The sequence below is a fragment of the Myotis yumanensis genome, unplaced genomic scaffold, assembly GCF_028538775.1.
Source record: "Myotis yumanensis isolate MYYU_CA2020_CCGP unplaced genomic scaffold, mMyoYum1.0.hap1 SCAF_10, whole genome shotgun sequence".
NCBI lineage: Eukaryota > Metazoa > Chordata > Mammalia > Chiroptera > Vespertilionidae > Myotis > Myotis yumanensis.
The window spans coordinates 43,910,870-43,927,768 of NW_027223761.1; the positions used below are offsets into that span (position 1 = coordinate 43,910,870).

At 50.9% G+C, this 16,899-nt stretch overlaps 1 protein-coding gene across 2 annotated transcripts; it reads left to right on the plus strand.

Annotated features, from left to right (window-relative positions):
- The first annotated feature begins 554 nt into the window (after nt 1-554).
- Nucleotides 555-15,997, plus strand: PLEKHB1 (pleckstrin homology domain containing B1). Of its 2 annotated transcripts, XM_070425596.1 has the most exons (8): nt 555-677; nt 1,908-1,983; nt 3,560-3,712; nt 3,841-3,943; nt 4,993-5,032; nt 8,987-9,091; nt 14,116-14,227; nt 14,759-15,997. In XM_070425596.1, the coding sequence occupies exons 2-8, from the start codon at nt 1,947-1,949 to the stop codon at nt 14,896-14,898; spliced, it is 690 nt and encodes a 229-aa protein (XP_070281697.1). In that variant the 5' UTR covers nt 555-677; nt 1,908-1,946; the 3' UTR covers nt 14,899-15,997. The 2 variants fall into 2 exon arrangements, with proteins under 2 accessions (XP_070281697.1, XP_070281696.1); XM_070425595.1 differs by lacking the exon at nt 8,987-9,091 and having other exon boundaries at nt 561-677.
- The last annotated feature ends 902 nt before the right edge of the window (nt 15,998-16,899 follow it).

Here is a 16,899-nt window from a genome sequence, read left to right on the forward strand (position 1 = left end):
CATGAGTCTCCTGGGTCTCCTTCTCATCCTTCAAAACCCTTCTCGGCCTCCTCTGGGAATCCTTGCCGAACGTCTTGGGCAAAGCCAGACTCTTCCTCCCCATTGTTAAATCACACCCTAATTGTGTGCTCACGTTGTCTCCCCAGCCAGACTGGAAGCTGGGAAGGAGAAGGGCCTTGTCGGATGCCTCTTTGCGTCCTCCACCAGTGCCCAGTGCAGTGCCAGGTACAAACTGAATATTGAGAAAACATGGTAAAACCAGGAGCCTGGCTTCTCCTTGCAGCTTTACTTTTTTGTCTTCCTAGCAAATGAGTTCAAGATTCTTAGAAAAAGGTATTTCATGATAAATAAGTGAACAAACAGCAAAACAAAATCGCAGGTGCGGCCTCTCACCTGTGCTCCGGGTCAGACTAGGGCACCACCCAGGGGCAGACTACAAGTCCCAGAAGGCCTTGTGATAGCACGGCTCTCCACGCCACGCCCCCTCCCAGGGGGTAAGGCGGGGCCGGAGGGCGGGGCTCAGGGGCAGCGAGTCCCGGGCCAGGCCGGGCGTAGTCTGGGGAGTGATCTGCCCCAGGAGCTCTGGGGCGCACACAGCGCAGGCGCAGCGGGTTGGGTGGCAGCAGCATCCAGTAGCGGCTGTCTTGGGAGCAGCATCCTGCAACAGGTGTAGACAGGTGGGTGCATCAGGGGGAGGCTGGAGAGGGAGTTTGCTTGCACCTGGCCCTCTTGTCTTACCTGTGTCAGGGCTTGGAGGTGGGAGGGAGCGGCAGGAGAAGCAGGGACAAGGCCGGGCCTGCCAGCCCAGGTGTGCCAGCCCTTGCTACGCAGCAAGTGGGGGAGGGGCAGAGGCACCTGATCGCAGGTAAGTTGCCCTTAGGAATAGAGTACACCTAGATTCCAATCCAAGTTCCATCACGTACATGAACAAGTCAATGTATTTCTCGCTCCGTTTGTGGATCTGCAAAATAGAGGAGTAAATATCCTACTCGTCTAACAGTTACAGTTGGGACAAGGTAAGGTGGTATAGTATGTGCAGTGGTTCCCAAACTTTGCTGCACGTTGAGTCGGCTAGGGATCTTTTAAAGACTATCAGTGCTTGCTTCCCACCCCCAGGCATTCTGAATTAGTTTTTAATTGAGTATGACCTGGGCATGTGGAGTTTTAAAAGCTCCTGCTGGTATAATGGTTAGAAGCTAGGACTGCTGGGTGTGAGTCCTGGCTCCCTTGCTTACGAGTCAAGTGGATCTGCACAAGTGACCTCTCCCTGCCCCAGTGTCCTGGGTGTAACAAGGTTCGCGGTGAGACTTCAATAAGGTAATAGACGAAAGCACTGAGACGTGTGCCTGGCACAGTGTGCAGTCAGTCAGCTGCTGTGGAACCATTATTTTATGCGCTTTATGAACGGCTCAGATGAGGTTCAAGTGTGAGGAGGCTTTTCTGACTACGAAGGTCCCTTGTTTGTTGCTGTGATTCTAATATTCTGTGCTGCCAGCCTTTCAGAATCCCAGGGTTTCTAACATTTTATGAGTTACTCACTCTAACCTCTACCTGCCTCCCAGTCACACCTCTACAGGTCTAGAAAGAAAGGCCAGGAACAGGGGACCTGGCCAGGGTTATGGAACTGAGATTGGAATCCAGACTCCTGACCCCACCCCCACCTCAGCACAGTGGTGGCTGCTCCGCTGACCCCACAGGACAGTGCTGCCATTCTCTGCCTGGAGCAGAGTGGGGAGCAGAGTGGGGAGGAGAAAGGCAGGCTTGCCTTGTTTGTTTACTGACACTCCTTTAAACCTTCCCTGTTCCCTGGGTGGTTCCCCCAGGGAGGACAGGGCTGGGGGCTTCTCTCCCCAGAGCTGCTCTGGAACTGCTGATGAGGCCTGTGTGTCTTGTGGCTCCTCTGACAGGTCCCGCCTGACTCCGTCCTGGGAAGTCCTTTGGAAGAAATGGCCCTGGTGAGGGGTGGCTGGCTGTGGAGACAGAGTGAGTGACCCTGGGCCAAGCCTTGTGCAGGGGAAGGAGTGAGGAAAGTGGCTTATTGGGCCTGCCACAGTGAACCCTTCTCCCAAGAAATCAGGCCCTTTAAAAAAATAATAATAATAATTAAAAAATATATATATATATATGTTTTTTATTGATTACTAGCAGTGGTTCTCAACCTTCCTAATGCTGCGACCCTTTAATACAGTTCCTCATGTTGTGGTGACCCCCAACCATAAAATTATTTTCGTTGCTACTTCATAACTGTAATTTTGCTACTGTTATGAATCGTAATGTAAATAGCTGATATGCTATATGTGTTTTCCGATGGTCACGACCCACAGGTTGAGAACCGCTGGATTAGAGAGAGAGAGGAAGGGAGAGGAAGAGAGAGAAACAGAGACAGACATTGATGTGAAAAACATCGATCAGTTGCTTCCCGTACACATCCCAACCTGGATGGAACCCAGAACCCCAGGAATTGAACTGGTGACCTTTGGGTGCATGGGATGACACTCAACCAACTGAGCCACACGGCCGGAGCAAACCAGGCCCTTTTTATCCTCCCCACCTTTGTCCATGCTTCTCCCTGTGCCTGGAACGTCCTTCCTATTCCTGACTGCCTGGTCAACTTCTACTTATTCTTCAAGACCCTCTGTGAGGAGCCTTCTCTCACTTTTCCTCTAACCCCCACCCCAGCCCATGCTGCAACACCAAACTGGGTTAGAGGCTCGCCTCTCTGATCCCCAGTGCCTCATCCACACCTATTATAGCATCGATCTCCCTATAACTGTCTTTACCTGTGGGTGTCACCTCCCCCCACCCTCCACCCCATGCAGGCCCCAGACTGTGAGCTCTTCAAGGGCAGAGACTGGCTTCGATCCTCTGTGTGTCCACACCACCCCAGCCCATGGCTGGCCACGTAACAAGGCTCAGAACAACATGAAAAATGCGCCTGTGCTTTCGAACCCATAAGGCTCTGAGAAGCTCTCTTATGTCTTTGCCCTTTCTGTTAAGATTGACAGTCACACAATGTCTGGAGCTAGGGCTCAGCTTCCAGACCCATGCTCTGATCAGAGTCATGATCTTAGCAAGAGCTTTTCTGGGCTAGGAGCCCCCTAATCCCCTCCATGACCTATTCTCAGTTCATTTGGTTCAGGAAACACTGAGTCCAGGTCCAGCTGTGGACCCTGCCTCCCCCCGCCCATCTGATGGAAGAGGCAGACACTACATGAATGACCATCACACAAGTCAGAGATAAGAGCTAAGACAGAGGCTTAGGGTAGGGAGAAGTCTTTGCCTTTAAAGAGACTTGGGGATTAGCCTTGGAAGCCCTCAAGGAAGGAATCAGATCACTCATTTGCCATTCAAAATGTTTATGGAGCCCCTGCCATGTGTTAGGCCTAATGGGAGGCAATGGGTGAGCAAGACAGAAAGAGGACCTGTCGTCATTTCAGGGGATAGACAAGGGTGGTTGGAACTGGGACTGGGGCCAGGGGATTCAGGGAGCCCATCCAGGGCTCTGGCCCCCAGCAGGCCCTGCGATCAGCCTGCCTGGCGGGTCTGGAATATCTCACAGGCTCGATCCTTCGCCGCTGGAAACGGAACTGGTTCGCTCTGTGGCTGGATGGGACCCTGGGCTACTACCATGATGAAAATGCGCAGGATGAGGAGGACCGTGTGCTTATCCGCTCCAATGTTCGCAACATAAAGATCGGCCAAGAGTGCCAGGGTGAGAAGCCCTTTCCTTTCGGGCACTGTGACTATGACTACGGCCCTCCCATTGTGTCTGTCCCAGAACACAGGCATTGCAAGGGGCTGTGCCCCATGGGGACCCCTTATCTGTGTGTCTGCCTTTAGATGTGCAGCCCCCAGAGGGCCGGAGCCGAGATGGGCTGCTGACTGTGAGTCTCCGGGAAGGCTCCCGCCTGCACCTGTGTGCAGAGACTCAGGATGACGCCATGTGAGTTGCTCCCAGGAGAGGATGGGATGGTATCCTAGGGAGTGTGATCAGCTGCCTGCTCCTCGCTGGGACATTAGGAAGAGGGGACAGACAGACCAGTCAGGTTGGTGGGGGCTGGAGGAGTGGATTTGATGGCCCATGGTGATTGGTAAGGTACCCTGTTGGACTGTTGGGGGAGGAGTGTGCACACCTGCCTCAAGTGTGTGGCCCCTGATCATTCAGAGTCAGGTCTTTCGCAGTCTCTGAGGTGAGCCCTCACTTAGGAGTGATACAAAGGAACAGAGCCCTGTGGCATCCTCAAAGGACCCTCCTTCTGAGATGATGTCCTGGTTGGAGACTGATCTGAGGAGCAGACCCTGACCTGCCTAACAGGCAGCCTGCCATATCATGGGGCCCCCCAGTGTCAGACTCAGGTCCTCACTGTGAGACTGGGTGTATCTTCAGGCACCGGCTGCTCACACATTCTTTCCCTTCCTACCCTCTGGCAGAGGGTCAGGTGGCCTTTGCATTGTAGGAGAGTAAATGAGATGGGGTGTGTGGGAGTGGGGGAAGCTGAGCTCTGGGTAGACAAAGCACAGAGCTGCCTTGTCCACCCGACAGGTGCCATGGCAACCAACAAAAGCCCAATTGTCCTGTGTCCACTGGGCCTTTCCAGGGCTCTGGGGTCAGAGTGTTGGGGAACTGTTTGTAGGTTTTGGATGTGGGAGGGCGGGGCACTGCAGCTAGAGAACCAGCCTAGGCATGTCAGAATCTGCAGGCCCCGAAGAGACCCCCCAGGCCCAGTTGTCTGTTGTCTACATGGGGGAAACTGGACCTTCAAAAGGGTAAAAACTATGGACTACGAATGAATTACAAGGCTCCAGCTCAACTGAGGGCTCTGTCCATGTGACTGGGGCAGGGGAGAGGGTCACCTTTATATGTTCAAAGGATCTTACCCTCCCCCCCAAAACTGGGGCAAGAGTCTGGGTGAGGGAATTAAATCTAAAATGTAGGGGCTCATCCCCCTTCTTCCAACCCTCCCTCATAGTGTGGTGGGGTTTGCTTTGCAGAGCTTGGAAGACTGCGCTGCTGGAGGCGAATTCCACCCCGGTGAGCTCCCATCCCCTCTTTCTCTCCTCCCCACCCCTACCTGCCATGGAATCATGGGTGATTCAGACTCGGTCTCCGCCTGCCAGGAGTTCTCAATTCCCATATACAGTCAAACCTGGGTTCTCAAACGACTCCCATCTGGGACAATTTGGTTCATGGGAAAAATGTCTCGGTCCTTGAATAAAACTTCAGTTCTGGCCCTGACAACCCTTTCATGCTGATACATCAGCATGCCAAAATGCATCTCTCAGGCCACAAGCAAAGGAGAGAATTGGAGTCTACTGCTACGCCTTGCATTGTTAACATCTCAGGAAATTGTGCTGTGAATATTTTTTGTGGGTTTTTTGTTTGTTGGTTGGTTGGTTTTTGCTGGCAAAATGGACAACTAGCACAATTTTAAAACATAAAGGGGCCATCAAGAGTGCTAATGTCGCTAGGGGTGTGAAAGAAACAATGACCACAGGCCACTGAAGAGTTAGAAAAATTGTTGATTTGGATAAACAAACAGCAGTTAGCCAGTGACAGCATTTGAGGCATCAACATGTGATGAAAAAGGGAAGATGACATGCTGACTTCCTGAAAGGCCCCTGGAAAAGTGCTACAAGTGGTTCACTGAAGGCGAGTAGGGGTTCAATAAATGTAAGAAAAGAAGTGTTTGTTTATAGGTTAAACAGTACATTAGACATGGACTGTATATAAGAAAGGTTAAAACAGGAAATCATGCCCTACCTGGTTTGGCTCAGTGGATAAAGCATGGGCCTGTGGACTGAAGGGTCCTGGGTTTGATTCCCGTCAAGGGCATGTACCTCAGTTGCAGGCTCTTCCCTGGCCCCGGCCCTGGTCAGGGCTCATGCAGGAGGCAACCAATCAATGTGTCTCTCTCAAATCGATATTTCTCTCTGTCGTTCCCTCTCTCTTCCACTCTCTAAAAATCAATGAAAAAATATCCTCTGGTGAGAATTTAAAAAATAAAAATAAAGTAGCTGTACCATTTTAAAAAAACAAATAAGCACTACATTATAAACAAACAAACGGAATCATCTGGGGGTCTGGAACAAATTAATTCAATTTACATTATTTCTAATAGGAAAAAATGATTTGGTTTTTGAACAAATCGCTTTCTCAAATAGCCTTCCAGAATGACTTAAGTTTGAGAACTGAGGTGCCACTGTATGTGAGTGAATTGACTTATGCAGACTCTGATGCCCTGAGTCTCAAGTAGGAAAGGACAGAAGATGGTTCACTGGTGCTCAGAGGAGGGGGAGAGAGGCCTCCAAGAAGGGGATGGCATGTGAGCTGGGGGAAAGGAACTGTCTTTTATTGAGCAACTATTATGTGCCAGGTGCGTTACAGATGCAATTCCAGCTATTCCTCACATCAGTCCTCTCTGCAAATGATGACTGAGTTTCATTCATGTACACAGCAAACGTTTACTGACTTTCTACTACATGCCAGGCACTGTGCCAAGGGCGAGGAATCAGAGGTGAGCTCCGGAGATGTGGGCCCTGCCCTCCTGGACTCAGCCTACTGGGAAGCCAGATGTGAAGCAACTAATTATACGGTTGTTTGTTCCATTGCAATGGTGGTAACTGCTCTGATAGAGACATGCAGTGTACATTCAGTTTGTGACCACCCTGGAGGCCTGATTCAGATGGGAGTTCAGACAAGGCTTACACTGAGACCTGAAGTATACACAAACAGACTGGGTGAAAGGGGTGGGGTGGGGTGACTGGAACAGCTTTCCAGGAAGGGGGAACTGCATGTGCAAAGGCCCTAGAGCAGCGGTTCTCAACCTGTCAGTTACGACCCCTTTGGTGGTCGAACGACCCTTTCACAGGGGTCGCCTAAGACCATCCTGCATATCAGGTATTTACATTACGATTCATAACAGTAGCAACATTACAGTTATGAAGTAGCAAGGAAAATAATTTTGTGGTTGGGTCACAACATGAGGAACTGTATTTAAAGGGCCAGAAGGTTGAGAACCACTGCCCTAGAGGGATTAAGACGTTGGCAAGTTGAACAAAAAGAAGGCTGGGTGGCGGGAGCTCAGGGAGTGAGAGGGCAGTGGGGAAGGAGGGTTGGCAGGGCATTGCGGGCTGTGTTAAGGATGTGTTTCTCCGAAGAGCATCAGGAAGTCATTGCAAGTGTTTAAGCAGAGGGGTGGCACGAATAGGTCAGACGAGATTTGTATTTTTAAAAAGATAGTCTGGCTGGTAGGTAGGAAATGGGTAGTAGAGGGTAAAAGTGGATCCTGGAGACCAGTTAGAAGGCTGGGACAGTGTCCAGGTGACTGGCTGGAGGACTGGACTAAGGCCTTGCTGGCGGAGACAAGCTGACGAGGATAAGGCATGTTTAAGAGGTAGAGCCAATGGAACTTCATGAGGTGTGGGTTTGAGGAGCTGTCCAAAGCCCCTAGCTCAACAGTGGCCCAACTTGCCTTGACCCCCATCTGCCTGCCTCCAGATTCCATGCTTGCTCCTTCTATCTGTGGTACAGTGGAGTCCTGCTCATCTTGAGAGGCAGTCCCTGGGAAGTAGCAGGGAAAACTGGGGTGCATTTAGAAACCCCTTCAGACCTGATATAGATATAAAAGGTCTTAATAAAACATAACATTAAAAAACAAAGAAACACCCTCAGGCATCTGCCTTCTGAGAGCCGGGCATGCCGATGAGCACCTGACATCGGTTGTATCATTTAAACTCCCAACAACGCTGTAGGGGGCGATGTTTTCAGCCCCATTTTACAGATAGGGAAGCTGAAGTTCAGAGGGAGTGATGTGTCCAAAGTCTTGTAATTTTAAGTCAGTGAAAAGCCTGTATTGGAATCCAGGTCAGTGTGAGATTTTGAGGGAAATTGCATGAGCAGAGGCAGGGAGGTGACATGTGCGTGTGTGTGTATGTGCGCACGTGTGTATCAGGGCCAGGGGTCTGGCCTGGCCGGAGGGTAATGTGCGGAGGGAAAGATGACTTCTGAGGAGCTAGGTCACAAAGGGCCTTGAAGTCCAGTTAAAGGAACTGAACTTTACCCCAGGGTTGTGGGGAGCAGTAAAGGTCTCTAAGAAGGAAGGGATGTGGTCAAACTTTGGGGAGCAGACTCACGCTTCTGGGTGAAGGCTGGATTAGAGGAAGCTAGGGGTGAGGAGGCTGGGCAGTGGTCAGTAGGACGGAGGTGGAGGGACCCCAGTTGGGCTAAACTGGCTCTGAGCTCCAAATCCCCCTTATACAGGGCAAATCAGTCCCTCCTGAGAGACGCAAGGAAGGAGGTGAGAGCTGACCGTTCTGCACTCTGTGACTCTATGAAGCTGCCTTGACCCTTCTCTTCCTGCCGCCTTCCTGCTGCTCTGCTTACCACACCTCCTTCTCTGACCCTCTACTCCACCCCCCACTGCTCTACACACACACATCCCTCCGGTCCCAGAACTTCTCAAGGGGGGTGTGTTTGTGTCTCTGTGTCTTTGTACCAGTGTCTGCCTGTCTCTGAGTGTTCATGCCTGAGTGTGGGGGCTTCTCTGTCTTGTACCTATGCAGGAGTGACCTGCACTTTATCTCTTCTCATGCTGCAGGTTTATACCCTGCTCTGGGTGGGGGTTCTAGGGAACACAGGGCCAGGGGCAAGGCTGGGGGGCCAGTGAAGGGGGCAGGTGGCTGGAAGGGCAGGTCATAGCTGTTTTGTCCTCCCTGGAGACGGGAGCCTCAGCAGCCCGAAACACGTGAAGGTGGGCTAATTCTGGAGAGATGCTACTGATCCTTCTTCTCTGAGTAACTTTGGCAAAATCACCCTCCTCCCAGGCTCGCCCCTTTACCATGGGTGAGGAGAAAGAAGACACCCCAGCCCCTGCCCAGCTGGCAGAGGGCTCTGGTAGGGCCTATTAAGAACTCTGAGTCTCTCCAGATGTAGAGAGCCTCTGATAACTCCTTCCTCCCCCTTCTTGGGTTTCTGTGGCCTGAGCAGGCCCCAGCTGGAGCCACCGTCCCTCCCAGAAGCCGCCGGGTTTGCCCCAAGGTCAGGTGTGTGACCAGCTCGTGGAGCCCCTGTAATGTTGAGAGGCGAATCTGGGTAAGTGCTGACTTAGCCCTTCTTGCCTCTATCCTGGCCACCAGGATGTGCCTCCCAAACTGGGCCTGGTCACATCCCTTCCTGGCTCACAAACATTCCTTGGCTCCCGTCATCCATCGGACACCAACCACAACCCTGCTTTCAAGGCCTCGGGATCTGGCCTGAGCCAGTCTTCCCTACACAGGCCCCTCATCTCCTGTGCTCCAAATGCTTCGCTGTACCCTCCATCCTGGCTGCTCTAGACCTTTCTTCCTTCCCAGCCTTTGCACATGCTGTTCTCTCTGCTGTGAAAACCCTTAGTTTTTCCATATTCACTTGACAAACTGATGTTTATCCTCTAAGATCCACTTCAAAGGCTGCCACCTCCTCAGGGAGGACTCCCAGGCCTCCAGGCATGGTCACTCCCTCCCACATCCCACTGCACTGATGCGCAGCACTGTCTTCATTCTGCCTGGTTTCCATCCTGTTTCTTTCTCTTTGTTCTCTCATGAGACCTGGAACATCCTCCAAGGCAAGGACCTGGTCTGATCAGCTCTGCCCTATGGAGCCTGGCACAGTGCTGGGTATACAGCAGGTCAATGACTGCTCAGTGATGGAGAGAGAGTCTATTTTGACCCTCCTTATTCCTGGTGCACAAGGTCAGGCACAAGTAGGCCCAAGGCAATGTGTACTGAATGAGCAAACAAGTGAATGAACAAAGGGAGGGAGGAAGAAGTGAAAAACCTATTATGGCATATTATCATTTATTCCCTATCTGTCTCCCTGCACACCCCCCGTGTTTCTGGAATGCAGGATTTAGGGATGAATCCTCTCCCCAGTGCTCAGCTAGGGCACAGGGGGCGGGCCTGCCATAGAGTACCTGTGGTCTTATAGTCGACTGTGAGCTCCTTTTCTAGCACAGCGGTGATCAGTGTGGTTGTGCATTAGAATCGCTTAAGGACTTAAAAAACAACAACCCGGAAATGTTCAGATCTTACCTCTGGATGCTCTAATACCACAGATTTGGCTTTTGGAAATCTGGTTTAAAAATTTCTCTTGGTGATTCTAATGTACAAGAACCACTGAGCCCAGAAGTACTAGGACCAGCCAGTTGCTTAGACGTGGCTCTGCTGGATTCTCACTGTGGCTCAGGAGTGGGCAGTGTAGGACTGTCCCTGTTTACAGACGAGAAAATTGAAGCTCTGAGAGGTCATAACTTGACCAGGGTCACTTAATTAATACATCAGTAGCAGGACTTGGACTTGCAGCCCAGTATTCTGAGGATCCGCCATTCCCAAACCACAATTCCAGTTTGTTTACAGTGGGGATTCCAAAAAATAGGATATAAAAGATTGTAAACCACCTTGGTCAGTGTTGCTCAGTGGTGGAGTGTCAGTCCATGGACCAAAGGGTCTTGAGATCAATTCCCGATCAAGGGCAAGTACATGGTTGCAGGTTTGTTCTGGCCCCGGCCAGGGACGTGCAGGAGGCAACCAATTGATGTCTCCTCACATTAATATTTCTCTCTCTCTTTCGCCATCCCTCCCATCCACTCTCTCTAAAGAAAAAAAATTTAAAATAAATGGAAAAAATATCCTCGGATGAGGATTTTTTAAAAAGGCTGTGAATCTTTAAAATATTACAATAAGTACACAACAGTTTTTCTGAGGGAAGGGATTTATTTTCATATAACCTGAATCACATGACCCTGCCCCCACTCATAAAAGGGTCTAGGCCTGCAGAGAGGGGAGGACCAGGAATCGAGTCCTTTGGTTCTTCTGTCCATGAGGTCTCGGGGGATCCCCTGCTCCGTTGCCAGGTGACCCACATGACTTTACCTCTGAGCCTCCCAGGCCTGGAGGGTAGAAACAGGAGGCCCACAGGGACACAAAGTGGTGTTTTCCATTCTCTCCAGGGCCTGACAGGGCCACTGGCTTCCTGTGCAGCTGCAGAGGTGTACACTCTGGACCTCAACTTCCCTACCGATAAAATTCGGGATCTGAGTGCTTAGATCTCTCTAGCCCCTTCTAGGCTTGGAGCTCAAATCCTGGCCACCCCCACCAGAAATCCCTATTGGATCACCCTTGGGGAAGGAGCACAGTGAGGGAAGTCACTTGAGACTGAGCTTTGTTTGTCTGAGTCTCCTGCATTGCCCTGGGTCTGGTCATTGTCCCTAGCTTGAAACTGGACTGATTGGATGACCTTAGTTCCAGTCTGACCCTGTATTTGATTCACTTGAGATATATTCAGTATATTAGGCACCTACCATGTTCCAATCAGGCCTGGTTAGACCCAGGCGCTGCCTTTGGTGGTGATGAGAGGGTGTCTACAAGTCTGATGAGAGAGATTCACACTCACAGGGATACAAACAATGACACTACCAAGTGATTGGTGCTTTGCTGTGGTGAGGAAACTCTAAGGCCAGTGAGTGCCCAGATGGGAGCCCACCAGAACCTGAGGTTCAGGGAGAGTAATACTGGAGTTGACTCTGAAAGACAAGTTAGTAGTTGAATAAAAAAAGGTGAGGAAGGCAAGCTTCCCATCATTGGGAAATGGCATGGAGATTTGAGAGCTCCCCTTTACAGCTAAGCTTGTGTTTTTTTAACCTCCTTGAAGTCTATATTTTATTTTTTGTTAATCCTCACCCAAAGATTTTTTTTCTTCATTCATTGATATTTATAGAGTGGAAGGGAGGAGGGAGGGAGAAAGAGAGAAAGAAGGAGATAAAAAATTCATGTGAGAGAGACATATCAATTGGTTGCCTTCTGCACCTATCCTGACCCAGGCGGGGATGGAACCTGCAACCTAGGTATGTGCCCTTGACCGTGAATCAAACCCAAGACCCTTTGATGCATGGGCCAACATTCTAACCACTAAGAAACACTGGCCAGGGCTACAGCTAAACTTCTTGAAAGAGATATCATGATATGTTGGTTCTATCCCTCACCTCTCAGTCATTCTTTAATTCCCTATAGTCTGGCTTCTTTTCCCAATCACTCCTCTGAAAGGTATTTTTTTTCAAGGTCACCCACAGCTTCCCAGTTGCCAAAACTAATAGCTTATTCTCTTGGCACTGGCCAAAAAGATGGACAGAAGAGCATATTTAGAAGATAAAGTCATGTGACCTGTTGGCTGATATGATGTGGAAGATGAGTGTGTGAAGACAAGGGTGCCAACATGATGTCTTGGGTTGAGTGCATAGTAGTGGCATTTAGAGAAAAGAATTTACAGAAGAGCAGGTTGCGGGGGATGAAAGGATGATGAAATCACTTTGAGATGGGTGGAGTTTAAGACACACTGGACTTCAAAGGGGAGTTGGACCATTCAGGTGTGAAGCCCAGTTAGAAAGAGATACAGGGTGGAAGGGTGGCCAAGGAGGAGCCAGGAGAGAAGGGGATTCTGCCCCCTCTCCAGGTCTGCTCTCTGTAGGGAAAATGAGGGGCTTGGACTAGGAGCTACCATTTAATTCAGCATATATTTATTCTTAGCATACACTAGACCAGTGGTTCTCAACCTTCTGGCCCTTTAAATACAGTTCCTCATGTCGTGACCCAACCATAAAATTATTTTTGTTGCTACTTCATAACTGTAATATTGCTACTGTTATGAATCGTAATGTAAATATCTGATATGCAGGATGGTCTTAGGCGACCCCTGTGAAAGGGTCGTTTGACCGCCAAAGGGGTCGCGACCCACAGGTTGAGAACCGCTGCACTAGACCCTGCTGGTGACACACATCAGAGTCCTTGCCTACGGGTAGCTTACATTTGGGGTGCAAGCAGGAAAGGCCCAGAGGAAGGCTAGGAATAAGAGGCACAAGCATAGCTCACAGAGAACTCAGAAAGGATTCTTTCTGAGCCCAGAAGGGCTTTCTGGAGTGGGTGACTTTTGAGTTAGGCTTGGAGGGGTTGGTAAAAATAATGGGAAGAGAAGGGGGCAGGGAGTGCATTCCTCCCCCCCGGAGAACAATGGCCATTTTCTGAGCCTCCATCCCTAGCTCTGTGGTGATGTGGAGATAATAATGACTGTGGTAAGGAACAGAGGAGGTACCTGTGAACACCTCCCTCAGGCCTGGTACATGGTGGATGCTCAATAATACTTTAATTACTTCCTTTCCCTACTGGATCAATTCCATTCCTTTCTCCCCAACCCTCTTTTATTTCCTGGTCCTGGGGCTTGGCCAGGACTCCCTCTCCATGACTAGGAGAGTAGAGAAATTCATCGGGTTTTTCTGAATCAGTGGTTCTCAACCTTGGCTGCACATTAGAATTACCTGGGAATCTTTTTAAAATCCTGATTTCTGGGCCTCATCCTCCGGAAATTCTGTTTCTTTGTTACTAATGTTGTAGCCTCACCCCATAACAAAGAAACAGAATTTCCGGAGGATGAGGCCCAGAAATCAGGATTTTTAAAAGATTCCCAGGTGATTCTAATGTGCAGCCAAGGTTGAGAACCACTGCTCTAAATGGAATCTTTGGAGAGCTTCTAGCAAATATCAGACTATCTATGAAGAAAGGTGGAAGCCATGGAGAATTATTTTGAACATGCTTTTTAAGTATGTTTTAATTGATTTTTTTTTTAAGGGAGAGGGAGAGAGAGATAGAGACATCAATAAGAGAGAACTATCTATCGGCTACCTCCTGCACACCCCCTACTGGGGATCAAGCCCGCAATCTGGGCACCTGCCCTGACCAGGAATCACACTGGTGACCTCTTGGTGCATGGGATGACGCTCAGTCCACTAAGCCACACCAGCCGGGCACCATGGAGAATTTTTGATTTGGGGAGTGCTAGGTGGGAGGCCAGGGCAGAACATGGCCTCACTATAGGACCTGGATATAGAGGCTGAGCTTTAGAATACAAGGACCCTGGCCTGGTGGAGAGGCAGGGCTTTTCTCCATGAGTTTCCTGGTCCCTGGGGACCCATTTCTAAACTTGGGGAGGCAGCTCCATGGGTCCAGAGGGGCTTGAGCTGGGTGTAGTGGGTACGGGACCAAACCCGGGCCAGGGAATTCCCAGGCAGCTAACCTGGCAGGGCTCCCCAGGTGCGTATCTACAGCCCGTACCAGGACTACTATGAGGTGATGTCCCCCAACGCGCACGAGACCACGTATGTTCGAAGCTACTACGGACCGCCCTACGGACAGCCCTACCCAGGTAAATTTCTGGCCCGCCCAGCTTCCTGCTTCCATCCAGGGCCAGGCCCGGGTCAGGCCCCACCCTTTTAGTGACCAAGGACTTTCTCAGGCAGAACCCTCCACAGGGCCCTCCCCATCCCAAAACGCGGACTAGCACTTGGGTTGGAGCCCCTTCCCATCCCAGGGCGGACTCACGTCTCCAGGCCGCCTTTTTCTCAGGCCGCTCAATACCCGTTCCTGAGCTGGTAATGACCCCTGGTGGCTAATGCGGGAATGGCTCCCCCCCAGATGTGGTCTGGCGGTTCTTAGAGATCCCGGGGTTTCCTCGCCTTTCCATCCTAGCCCACATCCACAGCAGACCCAAGGCCCGGAAGCCGTGGGGCGGGCCGCACTTCTTTCCCACGTTAAGGCCTGTTTCTCCGACTCGGGAACAGAGCAGTGGGCTCAGCGCCTTACTTTGGGTCGGGCTGAAGTCAAGCGGGAGGAGCGGAGCGACGTTCGCTCTGCTCCCTCGTCTGAATTCTCCGGCTCACAACGGCTCTCTCCGCAGGCCCCGGAGGCGTAACGCACGTGGTAGTGCGGGACGATCCCTGCTACAGCTCGGGAGCCCCGCTGGCCATGGGCATGCTCGCGGGGGCGGCCACCGGGGCGGCGCTGGGCTCGCTCATGTGGTCGCCCTGTTGGTTCTGAGCCCTGAGACTCAGCGCGTGGACCCTGCGCATAGTTTACTCCTTGCCCCACCCTTCCACCCAAGCCCTGCCCAACTTGGGCCTCTTCCTCTCAGCCATGCGAAGCTTGGATCTCCCCCTCCTACTCCCCACCCTCAACCCCAACAAGGGAAGAAGCTACCATCCGAGGCACAAACGTTAACTAAAGATCCTTGTCTCTACTGCCAGACACCCCAGAAATCCATTATAGACACATGGATATATTTGCCCCAAACACAACAGGGCACAAAAAACAACTGTGGCTTCAAGTTTCCCAGGTGCTGGAGACACAGAAGTCAGGTTCTTCCTGTGGTGGCTCCAGGCTTGGTGGGGGGAAAACAGCTGTACACACTTGACAATGCAGAGCTATCAGTCCTTTGACAGTAAGAGGGCAGAGAGTAAGGAATGCAGGATAGAAGTAAGGTTGTTGGCAAGAGTGCAGAGCCATGACCATCATGGCATATAAAAGGGCTGGGGGGGGCGAGGGGCAGGGGTCAGATCATTATACCCCTCTAAGTTAAGAAGGTTGCTGAGTAAGGGGGAGATGTGAGGTTTCTTTAGAGGAAGTTTCATAATAAATGAAGATATTGCCTGTTGTTGTTTTTTAACACATACCAAACCCAAAACACTATACATTTAGCCCCATCCTTCCCACTACCAGCTTACTGGGTTCCCTGTTCCTTCAGTGTCCAGAAAACACCCGTTTCCCACCTGTTTGGGACCTCCAGCCCTAGGATCCTCCATCAGGAAATGCATTTCTGCTCCCCAGAGGCTTGGCCCTGTGCCCACAGCTGTGGCTATCACCCTCTTAGGGTTCGTCTCCTCCTTCACTCTGGGGAAGATGGCAGTGTTCACTTCTGGGGCATAATCTACCTTTGTCTCAGCTCAGAAGGCCTCCCACATGTGCCTCCCTGCTGGTTGTCCAGTAGTCTCCCCATTTGGTCTCCTTCCAGTCTCCTGTCCCAATCACCACAGAAATGCTAATGTTCCTGCCCAGTAGCCAGAGTAGCCTGCAAAAACTCCCCTGTAGATAGGGGCTCCAGTGCCCTGCTGCAGAGATTAATAAAGATGTGTTGGCTCTAGCCCTGGCTCTGGCTCTGTTTGTTCTCCCTGGGCCCTGTCCCCCTAGGGACCCTAGGGCCTAGGTCATCTCCATGACTCAGCACCTACGAGTGCTTTCTCTGGTGTAGTGAGAAGTGTGGGTTCTGAGGTCAGGTAGAACTTGTGAGAGCATGTTAGCTGAGCAGTTTGGGGCAAATAACCTTTCTGAATCTTGCTTTCCCTCCCCCGCCCATAAGGTAGCAAGCTGAAGTTGGCTATCCCTGAGGGTTCAAGAGAGAGGCTATTATCAGGGTGTCTGTCATCTGAACTGATGGGTGAGCCTGCTTTCTGAGAGTTCTGTAGTGTTGGGGTCTTTCCCAATACGTTCTCGTCCTTCTACAGCGAGTTGGTCCCAGAGACCAGGTTGTCAGGGAAGGAAATACAACCATCTTACATCAGGCCTTCTGAGGCTGCAGGTGATCTGGGAAAGATGGTCTAAAACAACAGGGCTCTGAGAAGGGATGGGTGGTGTCTGAAAGGAAAGTTAGGGCACTGTTCCCAGAAGTAGGATAAACAGATGTGAGATGGGTGGCAAAAACCTCAGGTGTCCACTTCAGCCATGTTCCCAGATACATCAACTGAGAGGAGGGAGACGTCAACATCGATTCAATGAGGTAAGAGAGGAACGCAGTGCCTCTGAGGAGGAGGTATCCAACTCTAAGGGAACTGGGGAAAGCTTTGGGAGAGGAAGTAAAAATTCTGGGTGAACCTTGCAGGATGAGTAAGAGCTTGCCAAGTACAGAAGGGAGAGCTTTCCACACAGAAAGAACAGATGGAAGAAATGGCATGAACAAAGGCCTTGGAACACATTGGCCTTGAGAGCACTATGAAGTTCAGAAAACAGTCTGATGTCACAGCAAGTTGTATGGTGAGAGGGGGTGGT